The sequence below is a fragment of the Vicugna pacos genome, chromosome 27, assembly GCF_048564905.1.
Source record: "Vicugna pacos chromosome 27, VicPac4, whole genome shotgun sequence".
Taxonomy (NCBI): domain Eukaryota; kingdom Metazoa; phylum Chordata; class Mammalia; order Artiodactyla; family Camelidae; genus Vicugna; species Vicugna pacos.
In genome coordinates, this window is record NC_133013.1 from 9,751,426 (window position 1) to 9,771,186 (window position 19,761).

The 19,761-nt window shown below is 45.9% G+C and overlaps 1 protein-coding gene across 1 annotated transcript in view; it reads left to right on the forward strand.

Moving 5' to 3' along the window:
- Positions 1 to 19,761, forward strand: part of FAM169B (Protein) — a 68,206-nt gene that overhangs the window by 4,628 nt on the left and 43,817 nt on the right. The window contains exons 2-3 of the mRNA XM_072950711.1: positions 11,665 to 11,798; positions 14,673 to 14,772. Of these exons, the coding sequence (XP_072806812.1) occupies positions 11,665 to 11,798; positions 14,673 to 14,772 (234 nt within the window). The remainder of the gene's footprint in view (positions 1 to 11,664; positions 11,799 to 14,672; positions 14,773 to 19,761) is intronic.

The following is a 19,761-nucleotide window of genomic DNA, read 5'->3' on the forward strand; positions in this document are numbered from 1 at the left end:
CACAGGGGGAGCTCCCGTAACCTCCTAGACAGCTTGGTTTCCTTGTCTTGCAGAAATTAAGATAAATGTGTTTTTCTTGGAAACCGAGTTTCTAACCACTACTCACAAATTCCATTGACAGAGAGAGGGAAAGCTGTATTCATTTCTTCATTGCATTTTGCTGAAATAAACCCTATTCCCCAGCCCCTGAATGTCTCATTCTGTGGTAAGTGCTTGAGAAGTTGATCTGGTGGAGATGTCACTATCGCAGACTTCCGCTCGCAGTGCTGTCTCCCCCGCCGCTGTGCTCTGTGACATTGCTCCTTTGCAGACTAGTTTTGGTGCGTGTATGTATGTGGGTTTATGCCCAAACAGTGAATTGTACTTGGTTGTTCATTTTGACCTTTAGGTTTTCCAACAAGTGATTTCTGTAATGCATGTGTGTTGTCTACATTTGAGCTATTAGAACACCTTGGAAAAACTTCTTTTTTTTAAGCTATGCAGAAGGAAAGGAACTGCTTTGTGTTTTTTCCGAATACATGATAATTGAATAAAAATATTATTAAAATATTTAAAAATGCCTGGTAAAGACATTAATAAAAATCTGTCCTTGTGCAAAACCATTGTTAGTAACTTGTTGATGAATATGTTTTTTAGTCATAAGAATTAAGTATGAATATTGACAGATCATCTGGTTTTCATTTCTTGCCTTCTTTTAAATTAAGATTTCCCCCCACCTTGGCTGATTCTGTTTTTTTCCTCTCTCCTGTTTTGAAATTTAATATCTATATTTCTGTTCTTTTAGGGGCTAACAGATTTTTTAATATGCATCTTAACTCTAATTAATATTAAAATTAATCAGTTTTAAACTTTCTCTGGACTCTTATGAAGGCCTTAACATACCTTCACCCCAGTTACTTCCTTCACATAATTGTTATGTAGCACCTTAGTTCTATTACAACTTTTTTTTTAATCTCCTTAAATTAGATGTTTTTGTTTTGTATGGTCAGCGTTGGCTTGGGTTTTATCCACATGTTTCTCATTTTCTTTGCTCCCATTCCTTCTTGACTAATTTCCTCTTGAGGTTAATTTCCTTTTCCCTGATAGGCATCCTTTAGAAATAACTTTAGGGAGGCTCTGCTGATAGAAAACACACACAGGTTTTGTTTTTCTAAACAACTCTTTATTTCACCCACAATCTTGGAAGTTACTTCTGCTGGTTGGAGGATGAGTTATTTTCCTTTCATCCTTTAGAAACGTTCTTCCATTGTCTCCCGGCTTTCATAGTAGCTGTTGAGAAGGCAGCTGTCAATGTAGTCGTTCTGTTGGGAAGATCTGTCTTTCCCTCCTGGCTGCTTTCATGGTCGTCTTTTCATGTTTGTTGGTTTGCAGCTTGACCACAGTATGTTTAGGTGGGGATTTTTCTTTATTTTTCCTGCTTTAGTGTTGGTTGGGATTCCAGAATCTGAGGATAGGTGTCTGATGAATTCTGGAAAAACTTCAATCACTGTTTCCTCAAATCTTGACTCTTCCTTAATTTTTTCTCCTTCTGGAACTTCGGGTACATTGCTGCTGGGCCTCATCATTCTCCTCTCCTCTCTGAACCTACCTTTCATATTTTCCACTTGTCTTTCTGTGCTGCACTTTAGGTAATTTCTTCAGATATATTTTACAGTTTATTGGCTATTTAAGACATTCATTTCTAGAAGCTCTAATTTCTTCCCTTTTGAATTTTTTTTGAAAATTAAAAAAATCTTGGCTCTTTCCATTACTTGTTTAAGTATCTTTTTAACATGTTTCACATCTCTACCTTCTGTATTAGATAATTTCAATATCTGCTGTCTTTGTGAGTCTGAGTCTATGGTTTGTGCTGACTCTTCCCGGCAGTTTATTTCATCATATGTTGTTGGTTTTTAAAATCAGGTCGGAATGACCCCAAAGCTCTTGCCCTCATGCCCAAACCTCACTGCCTGTGCGGCCTGATGTTGGGGAGGTCTGACGAGGTGGCATCCTTCTGTGGGTGCTTCATCTGTCTTTTCAGACCAGTTCACTTTGTAATACCCCAAGGAGAATATTTTGGACTAATGTACATTTTACTCTTCTGTTGGCACGTTCATCAGTTTTCCCCCTTTTGGAAAGAACTAGAGTCTGAACAGAAATTAGGCTGTTTCCAGTGTTAGTTTATAAATATGTCACAATTTGAAGGCCACTAGTTGAATTTCATTGCCTTTTGTGGGGGAAGGTCAGTAGAAGGTCAGCTTGGCCTCTTGCCCCGCACATCCAGCTGGCAGCCAGGTCTGTGCTGCCAACATCCACTCAGTCAAGCCTGCCATCCCCTTCTTGTGTCATCACTGCGTCATTAGTCTAAGCTGTCATCATTGCCTGACTCAACCTGCACTTCCTCTCATTATTTCCTGCTGCAGTGCATTCTGGGGGGAGCAGTAACCAGCACTCCAGTTATCATGCCCTGATGGGGGCCCTTTCAGCAGCCCCCTATTATGTACTTGAAACTTGAAGTCTGGGGCCTGGCCAGGGTCCTGTTGCTCTCACTTCTGGGATGCTTGCCCTTTCTTCCCTTGGCCACCATGCTGCAGGCATGCTGGCCGCCCTTGAATGCTTGGAATCCCTCTGCTCTTTTCTGCCTCCTACATGGGCTGTTCCTTTGGTCTCAGTGGCCCTTGACCCTGCTCTGTATGGGGTCATTTTATTCTTCAGTCCTTCTGCTTAAAGGTTACCTCCTTAGAGAGACCTCCCCTGGTCATCCTGCCCTCTGTCTTCTGCCTCCCTTGTCACTCGTGCCTCTCCACACCATGGGGATATTCATCTGTTTCTGTGTCTCCCGATCAGGCTGTAAGTTCTATAAGAGCAGAGGCTATCTCTGTTTCTTCACCAGTGTACTGACGAGCACCTAGCACAGTGTCTGGCAGTAGTAGGGAAGTTCTTAAATGATGGCTATGCTTGCTTTATGTTATGCATTTGTAACACAGCAGAGAGTTTTTCCAAACCTTTGCTGTGGGGTTGGTATTAAATGTGAGCTGGGTCTGATTAGGCCTCTTCCCAGGACTGTAGGGTATCAGGAAGCCCTTGTTCTGAGCTGAGGTCACTCTTGGGCAGGGACCCTGGGAGCAGGTATCAAAGAGGCCTCAGGGCATTACTGTTGCTACTACTACTATTGTATTTTTAAAAACAAGTAAGAGTTTTTTATTCTAAGCCTTAAAGTGGTCTCCCAAATGGCAGTACACACTCAATCTCTCCTCTTGGCACTGCAGCCACCTCCCAGCTCCAGCCACCTTTCTTGGGAGTGTGGCTCAGCTGGACAGTGGTGGCATCACTGTGCTGTGATGCAGGTGGTGTGCTGAATCCTGTGCAGGTAGCCCAGTTAGACCACATCAGCCTTGCCACTTACCTCTCTGTGAATTCACATCTGTCTTTTTAATTCTTACAAGCTTGTCAAAGTAGTTGTTAAAAATTATTAATATGTGGGCAAGAAAGTTGAATAGATATTTCTCCAAAGACAAAGGGCCAGCAGGCCCATGAAAAGATGCTTGACATCACTAATCATTAGGGAAATACAGGTCGAAACCACAGTGAGATACCACTTCACACCCATTTGGATGGCTGTTATCGAAAAAAAAAAAACCAACAAGAAACAGGAAATAACAAGTGTTAGGTGAGAATGTGGAGAAACTGGAACCGTTGTGCATTGCTGGTGGGAGTATCAAATGGTGCAGCCACTGTGGAGCAGGGCAGTCCCTCAAAAACTTGACATAGGATTTACCATGTGACCCAAAAGAAGTGAAAGCAGGGACTGGAAGAGATATTTCTAGATCCACATTCTTGGCAGCATTACTCACAACAGCCAAAAGGTGGAAGCAACCCAAGCGACCATCGACAGGTGAATGGATAAGCAAAACGGGGTGTATGTATTTGTATATCACGGAATATTATTCAGCCTTAAAGAGGCAGGTATTTTAAGCAGTGCTGTGCTGAGCGCTAGCTGCCGTTTGGTACTGGTATGCAATGTGTGGGCTTTGACGCGATATAAATTAGCACATACGTGAACTGGTGGTGGCCCCGCTAGGAGTCTCAAGATCTGGGTTTGAGTCTCAGCCCCATTACCAACTTTCCATTTTTGAACGTGTTTCCACGCCTGAAAAATAGGGTTAGTGTTTTGTTCTTTCTTGACGTCAAAGGGTTGATGTAAGTTTCAAACAAGTGAGAAAGTGTGACAACCCTTTGTAAACTGGAAAATACTATACAAATAGAAGGTGGAAAAGGGTATGTTTTAATGTGAACATACCGCTATTTTTCTAATATTTTTTTCTCCCAACTAGTACTTGAGAAACTTTATTTATCCACAGAAGGCATGTCTTCAATTTGAAACTGAGCTGGTACCAAGCCGGATGCAAGCGTTTGTCTTTGGCAGATATTTCTTTGTCTACTACTTTTACACAGACGAGTTTGGTGCCCTTATGAAAATGTAGCTTTCTCGACACATTTCCAGATATTGGGAAGCGACTGCATTTTTCGTTAGTGAATCACTGTCCAGATTTAAGGTCACCCCATTCTTCTCCATTCATTCTCCATGTGCGTTAGCCCAGGTGAAGCGGCCGAGGACTTACCCAGGGTGCACCAGCTTAATCTGGAACTGGGTCGTGGACACTGGGGACTAGTCGACTTTCAGCTCCCCTTGTTGCTTTGTCCAGGGCTGAGCATGCCAGATAGAAGCCCAGTTTTTGCCCTCTTTATTTTATTTATTTATGTATTTTTTTGTTTTTGTTTTTGGATGGGGGAAGTAATTAGATTTATTCATTTATTTGTTTATTTATTTATTTAAATGGAGGTACTGGGTATTGAACGCAGGACCTCGTGCATGCTAAGCATGCACTCTACCACTGAGCCATACCCTCCCCTCAGTTCTGGTCCTCTTTAGAGATACTGTTGTTTGCAGTGTAATAGATGGACATATAGGGATGTGATTTCCGGAGGAAGTTCATGAAGTCCATTAACAGCCACAGTTTGGGTATAATTTCTTAGAAGTGTAATTCTGTGACTAATGGGTGAAAACGTTATGGTGACGAAGAGTTATTTTTCTTCTGCTTGTGTGTACTGTGTGGTTCAGGGCTCTGGTTCCACACTGGACAATTGCTTCCCTCCCTGCCTGCCCCCCCAGGATTTTCCCACCAACTTCAGGGCCACCGCATGTTGTGGTGGTGTTGCTGACACTGGGGTATGGTATTTTTACAAGTCCTCGGTCAATTAAGTTCAAGATACATAGAGTCAGGCTTTCTGTATTCTCCTGAGCATGTGCCAATGCCCTCTTCCTTCCTGGTAAGGGTTAGACAACTTGGGCACAGTGATGATGGCCACGTGAGAGAGAGGGGCTCAAGTTCAGGGGTGAGACAGGCCTGAGCTTTCTGCAGTTGTGTCAGGTGAGGATCCCTCTTCCGTTACCATTCACGAGGAAGCAGATATTTGAGATGCAGTTTCCCCCTGTCTGCCCCAAATAGGGCTCCACATTTGTCCCCAGCTGGGACACCTCTTTGAATGCAAAGAGAGCAGTTTGTTTCAGTGCCACCTCATATCCTTTTGAATGATTCAGCGGGCAAAATAGTTTTATCTTGGTATCATTTCCCTAAAAGTAAGATGCACCAGTGCTCAGATTATGAGACCTTCATATTAAAAGCAAATAGGATTACATAAATCTTTGTGTGGGAGGCACATAAAGTCATCTGCATATTTTACCATCTTAGATTTGGGACAAGTGATTTATTCTCAGCCGAGGCAATGACAAGTTGCAAGTTGGCCAATACTAAATCTGTGATAACAGAGCAACAGGCTCCCTGTCAATTACCGGTAATGAAACCTACCCTGCCACCACCTGCAGACCTTCCCGGCGCCTCCCCCGGTCCCTGACAACTCTGCTCATCTGTTCAGAAATTCTAACATATTCTACATTCTGTCTTCCAACATTTTTTTTTCAATTCTTTGCTAAGAATATTTTGGCAATCAGATGCTCTTCAAAAACCAACAAAAATATCCAAGTATGTATTTGCTTCACCTTCTGTTCTCTCCTCCTCTGTGTAGAGGGTTGCTCTGCCGAAACCACAGCCCCCTTTCCTGTGGTCCCTGAGCTCCGGGCGTTTGCATGTTTGCTGTCTGTCTGATAGTGGTGGGTCCTCCCACCGTGACATTCTGCCAAGCACCCTTCTCTAAGATATCATTTGTCGCCTGTCAGTTATTGTTCTGGGACAGGGGGTTCTGAGTTAAGTAAGTTTGGGAGATAAATGCTGGATTAAGCAAATTCCATTGCTGCAGGATTTCTGTGTCCTGACTGCAGGTAGGTGCATAGAACCCCCACCCCCCACCCCAGGAGTGAGCTCTGAGTGTCACAGCAGGTCCCCTTTTCCAAACTTGCTGGCTTCAGAAACCTCCTTCCACAGTGCATCTTGTGAAGCTGTGTCACAGGATATACGTGCAAAAATGCTGGCATGATACAAGGGAAGTCAGGAACCTTGGATTCTTTGATATTAAGTACCAGGCACTGCCTCACTCACACAAATGCAGGTATTCTCACTGTATGTGGTGGTCCTCTTTTTTTTTTTTATTTTAATTAAATGTAATCAGACTTCAAGAGTAGTTCTCAGTTTTAATGCATCCTGTGGTGAATGATTTGGAAGGTCGGGATGAAGTTTGCATTTGTGAGGACTGAATTCTCTTAAAGCATGCAGCTTTGAAGACACACAGCTCTGAGGATCGGACTATGCAGGGAAGTGCACGCCTCATGGAAACCAGGGACCCTGATGAGTTTCTGGTGCTGAATTCTAAGCCATCAAGATGGCACTTAGAAATCTCCCTATGGACACTGCTCTACCACCGTGGGTGTGCAGAACACCTGGGTTCAGATGCTCCTTGGCTGGTGTTCTCTGCTAAGCTCAGAATTAGGCACTTAACCTCCCTCAGCAGATTTTTTTCTATAATGAGGATTTCTTCTTCTAATAATTTCCTTTTAAAAGAAAATTAATTTGTGAAGAAAACAACCAGACAGCTTATGTGGAAAATAAAGAAAAGCAAACATAAAAAAAATTCTATACAAGTGAGATCTACTCTTAACCAGTTTTTAAAAATAAAAGTAGCACACTATGTTATCATTTTGCATCCTTCAAATTGTTTTCACATATTATCATGAGCAAGAATTACTCTTTCTATAATTCAAAGAATGACAACTCACATTATAAGTGATTGCAGCCAGCTTTTCCAATGACATATGCCAGGCAGTTACTGACAGGGGATCTCAGTAAAGTCAAAATTCTTAAAAAGTGGAACTAGTAAAATTTAAAATACCTTTATTAACATTTCTCATAATTATAGTCCCATATGAGAAAAATTACACTTTACTAGAAGGAAAGAATTTTCCTAATCTTTGGGGTGAGGTGGTATGTGGAGAGAATATTCCACAAGTGATACTGAATCAATGATTAAGTGCAGAGCATTGATCTTTTTCAGAGTGTTCATTAACTGGCATTGCTGTTTACATCGGGAGGACCAAAAAGTGCTAGGAAAGCCCTGGAATATTAAGCCTGACCTGACTGATCAGCATGGCTGTCGGAGCAGCACTGGGTCATGGACCTTCATGGAGCCCTGGAAACTCAAGCTTTGGTACAAAGATCCTGAATGATTCAAGCATTTTCCCTGGAAGAATGCTTTAAGATGTACCACTGCTTTTGTTTTTCGGGTGACTCCAGCCCACATATGCTTAAAATGAATTCTTAATTTGGGGTTCATTTGGGGATTTCAATTTCTTTACAGTCTGTAATGAATTATCCTTTCAACTGTGTGCCTTTTTTTTTTCATAAAAGCATTTTACATTGTACTGAAAAGATTACATTCTTTTGGCTTTGGAAAAATATTTCCTGTTCGGTTCAGGCCATTAAAGCCTGTTAGCATTTCACATCTGGAAGCCCCTACCCGAGTCTGCCTTCCATCACCAGCTCAGCGAGTGTGGCGGCCAGGCTGGCCTCTGGCGCGTGCGTAAAACACCCCAGACTTGTTTACTTCCGAGTGTGCCCTTGCGGTTGGGGGTAGGGGGTGGGTGGAGGGTGGGGGAGCTTCCTTCCTGTGTGTGTGTGTGTGTGTGTCCTTCCTCCCAGGTTGGGGGTCTTCCCTCCAGCCGGCACTGGATGCCCCCTCCCCTCTCCTGCTTTAACGCAGCTCCTTTTTCCACTCCGACCCAGTTTTCCAGAAAGCTCACCCAAACATTTTCCATGTCAGAGGGGCAGATTCCCCCAGAGGGAGGAGAAGGAATTAAAACCCAAAAGCCTGTCAGATCACGGCCTCCCTGCATCCCAGCCAGCTTGGGGCATGTCAGACGGTGGGGTGCTCCTTCCCTGGGGCACATGGTCTGCACCCGTCTTGGAGGTTTTAAAGGGGAACCTATTGTGGGTGCTGTGTAGTTGTGTGAATATTGAGATTTTTGGATATTCTTTTTTGCAGAGGGTCAATTTATCTCCAGAGGCAGGCCCAACTGACTCTCAGGAAGATGGGGCTGATGGATTCTGCTGGGCTTGGCCTTCATGCTGAGAACCCCTGCCGGGAATCCGCCCCTGGGCTCCCAGGCAGTAGAGCCAGGAGGGGTCAGGGTGCCCAGGGGATACTGTCCTCTGGATTCTAAGAGGGGGTCTTCCAAACCCAGCAGCACACCCAGGGGGAAATGATTTCACGGTCTACAAGGAGCAGAATACAATCAGTGCGTGTCTGCTGACCACACACGACCAGAGCCCATGCCAGGCAACCTCTAGGGGAACCAGGCCGAGGCCTCTGGGCCCAGGGGTCTTGAGTGAGGCACCCCCTCCTGATGCTCCTCTGGAAGACGTGGCCGATTACAGTGTCTCCCAGTCTTGTGTTACCAGGAGGCTCAGCTCGTGCCTGTGTTGCTGGGAGGAGGGGGGCGATAAGGCTCCTCTGTCCGCCCTCAGCCTCACTGGAGTGGGCTGCAGGCCTGGATCCGACAGCCATCTCCCCAGAGACACAGGGCCAGCACCAGAGAGTCAAAGTCAAGGTGGGGTTTTTACTTGATCCTTAAGATGGCTTCGGGGAGGGCATTTTTGAGACAGGTGGCTGTTGAAGTTGTTTTCACGGGAGAAGCGTGCAGCATGAGTCAGGTGCCCCTCGGCTGAGGCAGCCCACTGCCCAGTGTGTTTCTCCAATTGATCTGAACATGCACCGCATCTTTCTTCACACCTGCGGGAAGCCACTGGGCCAACTAGATGATCAGCAGTTGGAACAGCCAGCTCAGCTAAACAACCACCCACATTTCCCAAGTGCTGGGGGTGGGAAGGCCACTGGGGGAGGTCTTTGTAGGGGGAGCTGGGGGCCGTGAGGAGAGCAGCAAGTACTCAGTGGGCCCGCGGAAGCTCTTCACTCACGTTTGTGGTTGGGGGTGAGGCTGCCTCCCCTGCTGACCGCTGTCAAAGGCCCAGTTGAAGTGTGGGGGGGCTCTCTCTGCAGGACGGGAGAGGTGGCAAAGGTGTATTAATTCTCATCCTAGGCCCAGGTGGAGACTCAGCAATCCACAGCTCCCTTGTCTTTTGGGGCTCCAGGAAGGCCCCGGGAGTGCTGGAGTTTGGGGTGGGCCTAGAGGATGGCAAGGCAGGAGGGTCAGGGGAGTGGGGGTACCACAGGGGAAGGGAACATGGAATTGTATAGGGTCTTCGAGGCTGGGTAGGGGAGACCATTTTGATGGGGTCACTAACATTTTGTGAGTGTTTTACGCATTTTGGAATCAGACAGACCTTCTGGCATTGGCGTTACCATGACTAGCCAAGCGTTCTCCTCTGCAGGCCTCAGTTTCCTCATCTGTAAATGGGAGTTAGGCCTGACTCAGTGAAGTAAGAGGTGTGGCGCCCTCAGCATCCTGCAGCTTGCTGCAGTTATTTTAATTAGTGGCAGGTAGACGCAGGAGGGGCCAGGAGCGGGTGAGGCCAGAGGCTATCATGAGATGCTGAGGCCTTGAACTGAGAGCATCAGGACAACTGGAGAGAGGTGATGCGGGCTGAGGGTTTGGTGCCAGGTTTGAAGTGGTCCCTAAGTAAGGAACCATCTGGCTTGGCTTGGATACATCTGGCTCTGAGCTGTGTACCCAGAGGGCCCAGTAAGATGTAGGGGGGGCATATGAGTTCAGCCTGTGGGCCACGTCTGACCAGTTGCTGGGAGCTTCCTGGCCCATTGTGGTGAGAAGGAGCCTGGGCTTTGTTGAATGTGTGTGTGTGTGTGTGTGTGTAGAGAAACCCCCCACACACACACACGCAAGTGTGTGCTTCTACAGTAGAATATCTCTGCTACTTAGAGGCACAACGTTTTTTAGACAGAGAGACCCCCCAGGTTCATCATTGACTTGTTCATCGTCATTGAACGGACTGTTAATTTTTCATGTCTTTATTTGAAACATTCGTATCTGTTCATTTATAGTTGTAATTTTTTTGCACCAATTTCATACTCATATTTAAAAAAATTGACTAGTGGGAGGTATTTACTAGCTCTTGGCCACTCTGTGCCTGTAATGTCTTCACCATGGCAGGTGGGGGTGGGGCCGGGGGGCTCACACAGGGACTGAGGTTGGTCCACTGCTGCTCTTGACACCGTCCAGTAACTAATCAACAGCATAAAATCCATCATACGTCAATTTGGTGGACGGGAGATGTGAAACTTTTTGCTGCTAAGAGCAGTCTCTGTTCTGGAGAAGTGGCTGGCAGCAGGAATGGAGATTGGGAGGGAAAGCAGGAAGCTGGTATCTCAGTGGGAGTTTCTGTGCAGGCTTCTCTTTCTTGAAGAGGCAGAGGAGAAGGAGGACAGTGGGGAGGAGGAGGGGGAGACAGCTGCTCTGGCAACCCTCCCCACCATAGGAGGCCTGGAGGTGAATCAGAGGTGGGGTCCACAGAAGGGCAGGGGCTACAGAGCCCCCTCCCGCTCAGGGCAATGCCAGCCAGAGATGAGTCAGCATCTCAAGGGAAAACCAACTGCTGGTTCCAAGCGGAATTGGATGCTATCAACTCATATGATGACTCAGGGATATAATTTTCCTCTGGAAGTGTGATAAGAAAGAGATGCTGAGTGGAGCCGGGATTAACACATGCGATAGTCTATCTGTGTACAGACATGTAGGTTTACACAAGTAGTTTTATGGTTTAGATTAACTAAGTACATTTGAACGCTCTTACAGTAGAGTAGCCCAAGCAGAGGAGAATTGGCAAATCTTAACCTCACGATGAATGTAAACTGGCCAAGCAATAACTCAGACTGGATTTTGTCAAAGTTATCACGGTTCTAAGCAGCTGGTGTCAGCTCTCAAGGTTCCTCTTTGGACACGTGGCCATTGCGGCTGCCCTACTGGGAAATACTCGGGAAGCCATGTGGTGGTTTGGGCGTAAGAAAGGAAGGTTCCGCCGTGGGCTTGGAGGGTTCACCTTGGGATTGGTGCCAGCCCTGCCATCGGGAATATCTAATGTTTTCTTTTGTTGCCTGCTGCTGCACTGTTTTTTTCTCTTTTTCACTTAAAAAAACACAGGTGAACATAATTTTTAAAGCAAGTGTTCAACTGGCTGCTTAAAAAAATAACATTCAAGAAGTGATTTCTCTTTCAGCGAAAGAGTAGCACTCATGTCATTTTTTGCCGCCTTCTTCCCCCAGCAGGTGTTTACCCGGTGGATATTTTGGAAGATGACCCCGCAGGGCACGGGGAAGCAGCCCTGGCTTACTATGCTGCGCTTAGGGAAGGGGCACGGAGCTCACCAGAGGTTTTCTCTCTTCCCACTGGAGAGAAGGTAGGTGTGGTCTTCCTCATTGGTAGAGAGCTCTGTAAACTCTTACTTGTGAGGAAGGAGAATGTTAGTGAGAGTATTACAGATGAAAAAAAAAAATCCTTCTAGAGTGAATACTAGAATAATCTCACTTTGAAAAGCAAAAACAATCCTGGACTGGGATTCTGGAATCCTGAGGGTAAGTCCAGTTCTACAAGGCAGTCAGCCAGCCGGATCTTCCATGTCTACCACTTAATAGCTGTGTGACCTGGAGCAAGTGTCTTCACCTCTCTGGTCTCGCGATAGTCATCTCAAAAACTGGGACAACAACAGTGCTTATCTCATACTGTTGTTATGAGGATTAAATGAGATCCTGTGTGTAGTGCCTGGCTAGCCTCAGTTTTCCCATTTTCAGATGAGAGGAAGACTGGCCTTTGGTCTCTAAGTTTATTTATTATAACCTTATTCCTAAAAATTTTATGATTTGGAATGAGGTTATATCGATTATGTTTTTTAGTACTGATAAGATTGCATTTTGACTATGGACTGGAAGAGGACAGAGAGGAATGAAAACTGTTTATTTGTTAAGATGGTGGGATTGTGAAATTTAAAAGTTGTTACTTTTAAGACCTTTTCCCTTCCCTGAAAAAAGTAAAAAGAATATGTGATTCTTGGGCTGTACCTAAGCTGGTCACCTTTCTTTCAGGTTTGAATCTGCTCTATTGAAAGAGATACGACTTTCTTGTTTTATACATGTTAAGATTTCATTCATACCAGAAATCATTGCTGTCTGGCAGGCGAAGTTGGTTGAGGAAGACAGGGTTTTATTTCGCTGTACTGAAGTTGTTCTGGAACAGTTAATGAAAACAAAGGCTTATACAGTTTATGTAGTGTGGCTTCCTTGAGATTTTGGAGATGCTGATTTGTAATCGACTCCTGAAGAATCCAGTTCCTATGGGTGATTCCTCCTTGTTATGTCGAGGGAGGTACGAACACGCTTTCAGCGCCCCCTAGTGACAGTTATCCAGCAAGCAAGCAAGCTCTCGATCAAGGCTAGGGGTTTACTCTTAGCGAGCCAGGGGTCTGGTGGGCGGCAGGGTTGTTGGATGGAGTGTGGTGAATGCTAGGTAATCTGAGAAGTGTGGTGAAATGCAGGAGCTAGCCCTGAAGTACGTGAGGATGCAGTTTCAGTCATCTGCTTTTCTTTCACGCTTATTTGTGGATGACATTACTTAAAATAAAAACAAAACACCTCCAGTGTATTACGCTCAGTGAGTGAACAGTTTTAGTGTTATTAGCAAAAACAATAAAATGAGGCAGTTACTAAAATCAAGTTGTTTTAATGTGATAGAAATGCTGAAATGGCTTTCTACCCATTTGCTTCTCCTTCTAAAAAAGTCCTTCCTACCATTGGTCTTCCTACCATTTTAGCAGTCAATTTAAAAATGATAGCAGTTTCCCACCAGTTAGCAGGTTGAAATAGTCTGATTTGGAATGATATTGGACCTCTGCATTGCTTTTGGCGGATTTTTCTTTTTCAACCCAGAGAAATTTTTCCAAACAGAAAAGACAAGGAAAGATGAGGCTACAGCCATGATCACTCTGGTCTTCCTCATGTCCTTTTCTTTTTAAAATCAACTCTGTTTTCAGTCTTGACATTGTCTTATATTTAAAATGCAGTAACATTGATTGATTTTCCCTGATTGTAGAATAGTGTATGCTCAATGTGTACTAACTATTGGGGACTTATAGCCAAGGAGTTAACTGCTGTGAACATTTTGAAATATTTCCACTGAGTTTTCTTTCTCATCACGCCTTTTTTCTTTTCTTTTTTTTTTAACATTCAGATCACACTCAGAATACAGTATTGTCTATAATAAGCATCTTTCCTTGTCGATACAATGCTCTGTACGTATTGTTTTTAATGGCCTTGTGATGGCCGTCTGGTGAGTGAACCCGGCTTCAGGTGCCTGCCGTGGAGGGCCAGCGCATTAAGGTGACTTGAAGATGGGGAGGCACTGAGATGTGTGTGGGTCTCAGGATTTGCTAAGAAACAATTCTCTCAAGCTGCGGGGGCCTGCTGTCAACTTTTACAAGCAGCCTGCCTGCCTCACTCGGCTGTTATGTCCTTTTCTCATTTTCTTATACTCTCCTCGCTTTTCAAAGCAGACTTTGCAATGAAATGTGTTGCCCTTCTGCTTTGGGAGCTGGGAGCAGTGGGTTGGATGGCTGATGGCCATGAAGAGGGCTTGGCACGTAGGTGCTGGAAAGACAGTTCTGGGACAGACCTATCGTCAGAGACCTGGCACGTACTGCTTGGCATCCCTCGCGTTCATAAGCAGACAGGCCCTGAGGGTCCCCACCTTGGTGTTGACTCAGAGCCCGAGCTGAGCCTGTGAGGCCCAGAGAGGGTGTGCGTTTCCTGAGACGGCTCTCAGGGACCCGAACCAGGGCAACGGGCAGCCTGAGATGCAGGCTTGTCCAGGCTGTCTGCAGAGAGTGGCTGCAGGAGGACGGTCAAGGCCGGCTCTGCAGGTGGGGCCTGAGGTTGGGATGCTCGTGGAGGAGGGGATTCCTTATGCGGCAGGGAGTGAATGGAAGGAGAGACCACAAGGGCGTCAGCTGAGGAGGTGTTTAATTGTTGCTTGGAAAGACAGACAGGTGAGCGAGGGCAAGAGAGGGTTTGCTGAGTGGGAGGCAGAAACAGGGCCTTCATCAAATTCCCTCGTTTAGCTTGGAAAGAGTGAGGTTTCCATTTTGGTGTTGCCTCCATCCTGTCAAGTTAACCTCTGTGCACCATGTTCTTCCAGTGACTCTTGTGCTGATTAATTGTGAAGCAATTTCTTGGGCCCTTACCATGATAACAGAACAAAATGGTGATTTTATTATTTTTTTCAGGTGAAACTTGAAGCTTCGTCAGCTTGCTTTTGTGCTGTGTACCCCGACGCACCGCAGCACAAAATCTTGGTCTTGGTTAATCCTCAGGACACAAAGACAGGTTGGTGGTTATTAATGAATGTAATAAACAAGGATTCTGACTTATTTGTTTACAGTGAATGGAATCAAATGCCTAGGAAACAGGGATTTTACTCTTAGGCTGGACTTAGAAGAACATCAAGGCAGAACGGATTTTTTCCCGGCTGTTAGAGATTCCGAAGGGCATCCTAATTTCTCTTTATTTGACTCACATAATGGCTTTTGTGTTAAAGGCACTAGGCACCTTCTTGCCCGCAGTGACAGCATTCAGAGCTGCTTTCGAGGGTGGCAGTTGCTGTCCTCATTAGTAACACGTATCGGTTGCACACACAGGGTGGAGCCCTTTTTGGGAGTGTCGCCACAGCCCTGTGAGTACAGGGACCCTTCTGAGCACCCCTGTCCGGCCCTACAGATGCAGAAATGAGGCATCTGATGGTCAGGGACTTGCCCAGGGCCATGCAGCTATCCAGGGCGGTTTCCTTTCTGGCGGTGAGTTGCTGTAATCTGTAACTCACTTATTCTTCCTCTGCATTGTGACAAATTTCAGCTTCTCGGAGTGAGTGCTCTGAGCACATGTGGATGGCCGTGCTCAGCTGCATACAAGGCAGGGGTCCGGGGCTGTTGGCGGGGAGCGTGTGAGGTGGGTGAAGGGCTCCCACCCGTCAGTCCCCCGGAGCCCAGTCCACCAGTGAGCTGTAAGCAAAGCTCCTCACCTCTGACCTCAAGGGAGTCCCAATGTAAATTCAGTCCTATCTAGAAATGCTTTCCTTTCTTAGACTTTTCTGTGTTTTACAGATTTCCCGCAATTCCTATCTATTGCTTTCCTAATAAGAAGTTTAAAAAAAAAAAACGATCCTTAACCAGTTAGGCTTCTTTAAGTGGCGTAGTGTCTGGTGAAAGGTTTGGGTTTTAAGATAACTTGCAGACATGCCTCCTTCTGCTCTCCAGCCACCGCCCCCCGGAGACTGGCTTTGCTTTTCACCCTGCGTGTCCATCTGGGGTTTGTAGTCAGGGGATGCCCTGCTCGATGGGTGTCACAAAGCCCAGGGTGACATCGTTGACCAGGGAACGTTATTTAGCACGTAGACTGTCATCAGTGCTTCTTTTGTTGCTAATCCTGAGACACGAGTGTGCTTGGCCAGCTGCCTGGGAGTCTGGGGCATGTTGGCGGAGCCTCCTCGTCGCTCCGAGGCTGAGGGAGGCTGGGCTGTGTGTGAGAGCTTTCTGGTCAAGGTTCAGGACATCTCCTGTTCCTGTCCAGCCAAGCCCTGGTCACCGTGAACAAAGGGGCTGTGATAACCCCCAGGACATCGACATTGCTTTGAATTTGCAACTCTGCCACCAGGTCGGTGAAAATAACAAGATGTGCCCACAGGCACTCCTCGGTGAACAGATTGTCAAAAGACTCTGAAAATACCATTTGCCAGTTTTAAGAAAGTGTCCAAATATCAGCAGTCCTCCGCTGTGCCTTTTTTTTGGCATTTAACAATATTCTGGCTATAGGTCTTTAACTGTAATTTGCATACTGTAAACATACAACTGACTCTTATAAATCTGTTTCCTATTTCTATTGTACTTAATTTTTTGGTTGTTTTCAAGAATGTGTTATAATAAATATTCATAAGCTCCAAGAAATCTCATTCTGGACCTTTCTTTATATTTAATAGCTCTTTAAATCAAGTTTCCAAATGTTTTCCTGCTGCTGGGGCTCCAGGATGGTTGCTGTAATTTTGCATGAGTTCCAAAAAGCCCTCAGGTGTTATCCACACCTCGTGCTCTTTAATCTGGTATTTCGAAGCATGCGTGATGCATAAATAGGCATCTCTTGTGGCTTGAAACGTGGACTCCGAAGCAGCCGATGGTACCGCCGGGTCTCTTCACAGCTTTGACACGCACACCACTTCACCCATGTGCTTAGCTGTGACCATGGAGAAGGCTGTCCCTGGTTCCTTTGTAATTTTCCTCGAGCAGTTATATTTGTGAAGGCCTGTGTGCTTGAGTGTATGTGTGGTTAGATGGATGCTACAGGGATCAGAGGTGTTTGATAAGCCCCTGTATGAGTTAATTATTGATAAGCTGGTTGAATCCATCACAGTAACTTCTGATAGCCCAGTGAGCAAATGAAAATCATCCTGGAGTTGTGAATTCCCTGGCGACAAGCAGTTAACATTCCCGGCAGACTGCTCTGAGGATGTCTGTGCAGACAGACCTCGGAGATGCTGCGAAGGTTCCAGACCACCGCACCACCGTAAGATGAATGTCGCAATAAAGTGAGTCACACAGCTGTTTTGGTTTCCCAGTGCGTAGAAAAGTTATGTTAACACTATACTGTGTAGTCTATCAAGTGTGCAATAGCATTATGTCTAAAAAAAGTACACGTCTTAGTTAAAAATACTTTATTGCTAAAAAAATGCTGACCATCATCTGAGCCGTCAGTGAATTGTAATTTTTTTTTTTGGAGAGGGGAGGTAATTAGGTTTATTTAAGTATTTGTTTTTAATGGCAGTACTGGGGATGGAATCCGGGACCTCGGGCATGCATGCTAGGCACACACTCTACCGCTGAGCTCTACCCTCCCCTCCCTGTCATCTTTTTGTAATAGTGACATTAAGGATCCCTGGTCACAGATCAGCATAATGAATATAATAGTAATGAAAGAGCTTGGAACGTTGTGAGAATTACCAAATGTGACATGGAGACGAAGTGAGCAAATGCTATTGGAAAAAATGATGCCGACAAAGGGTTGCCGCAAACCTTCAATTTGTTAAAACAGACAAACAAACAAACAGCGAAGCCCAGTGAAGTGAAGTGCGTACAACGAGGTGTGCCTGGAATGCAGCTTTCCAGCTCTCCCTTGGGAGAAACCGGACGGGCTTTTTGTGAAGGTGGCTTGAGAAGCACGTGCCCTCGGTCTGGCTGCTCCCTGTGGGCTCGTTCTGGACTGTTTCTCGAATCAGAGGCTGGTTTATGTCACCGGGGAGACATAGCCAAAGGCTACCAAGTTCCCAGTGTCTGGAGACACTTAGTTGTCTCTGTACCTCCCAAGGGCCTTATCTTTCATTTATTTCCCCTTGTTTTGCTATTCCTTTTATTTTAAAATTATTAACTGATCTCAAGTATTTACAAAGATTAAAAATATCTCTCATCAAGAAAGTTGTCTTATCTCCTGTATTAAATCAAAACTCCTAGCATTCCAGGTTCCCATCAGCTGATGGCCTTTTGCTGTTCTCATTTCTTCCTGGGACTTGCAGAGTAGAACAAGATGAATCTGGACTTTGGCATCGGATTCAACAGACAGCCTCTTGGCTCTGCCAACTGACTGGGTGATCCAGTTATTTGGCCTCTCTGAACCTCAGTTTGGTCATCTGCAAAGTGGGGACATCTTAGCTACTTCACAGGGTAGTTGTGAGAAAGAAATGATTTGTGGTAGAAGAATCTGATGCTTTGCACCATCCAGGGCAGAGCGTGGGCATGGCGTGTGCAGTCTTCTTCCGGCACGGGCTCTGCTCTGTCTCTGAGTGTTGCGTTATAGAACAGGATTTTAAATTTCTTGTGAGTTGCTGGCCAAACTTTGGAAGCTGATCACCTCCCTGACAGATTCTGCTTGCATACCTCGTGGAGAGGAAGCCAACATCACACCAGGGCAGTCTAGTCTGATTGTGAGCCACCCTAATTGTAAAACCATTATTCTTTCTACTAATCCAAAACATTGGCTCAGTGTCATGCAGTCCACCCAAAGCAGCCGAAGATCAAAGATGGGCCAGGGAGGCTGTGCCTCTCCACCACCTGGATAGAAAGACCCAGGTGGCAATTCTCATCCTTGGAAGCACGGTGAGCAAGGGCATTGACATGGGCGGCTGGACCGCGGACCTGACCTGGGGCTGCGTTAATGGAAGGATCATGTTCCAGCTCAATTACAGCTCCGTTCTCTCTGGTGCTGCTCAGGCCGCAGCTGAAACAAACTGGTGCTTATCCGTGGAGAGCAACCGGGGGATGAGAGGGCTTGAAACCTTTTGAACAGGGCTTGAGAAAACTAGGGCTATTTTGCTTTGGAGAAGGGATGCAGGGGTCCAGAGGCTCACGGTTGAAAGGGTGTTCAGATCATTAGGCCCAGCGCTTTCCGAGATGATTTCAAGTGGTGCAGCTGAATTTTAGAAGGAGAGAAAGGAGGATCTGTTGAATTTTATTTCAATCTGAAATATATCAAGGTGAAAGTTTCCGTTTCTGACTAATATGCCTGTAACGCTTACCTAACACTTGTTAATCTGCTTAAAAAAAAAAGTCTCCCAGCTGAGCACCCTTAGCTAGAATTTAAAGATTTGTCATTATAAGATTTCTCTTTATTATCATGGCAAATGATGCCTTGAGGGTGATGTCTGGGTCCCTACTCCTGGGGTAGCCTGTTCTATTCTGGGACAGCTCTATTAGGACATTCTTCTTAAGGAGCCCAAACCAGTATGCCCATATGTCTCCTCATTGGCCCAGTGCCCACCCCGGGGGCCATCCAGGTAGGTGGGCATGACTGTTCCCAGGGGCAGAGTTTCCCAGGCTGGAGGCCAGCTGCCCTGTCTCCTGAGTCCCTTTTAAGATCACCCACATGTTTCTTATTCTCCGTGGGTCCTCCTTTGATGTGGGCTCCAGAGCCCATCCCACCCTGGAATCTTCTTTCAAGTCTGGCTTCTCCTGGAACATGGCATCCAGAACCCATGGAGTGGGTGCCAGGGTGGAAAAAAGTTGAGTTTTGGAGTTAGACCTGAGTTCAGACCTTCTGCCCCTTATGAGTGGGTGGCCTGGGTTAAGTTACGTGGCGCCTCTGAGCCTCAGTTTGGTGTCTTCCTACTCGGCAGTGTGGCCCATGGCCCAGCAGCAAGGTGTCACCAGGGAGCTTGTTAGAAAGGCAGGAGCGTGTGCCCCACTCAACCCTGCTGAGCCAGGGTGTGTCCTTTAACAAGACCCCCAGGGGCCATCTGAGAGATGCGCGCTAGAGAACTGTGAGAGGAGAGCGGTGGCT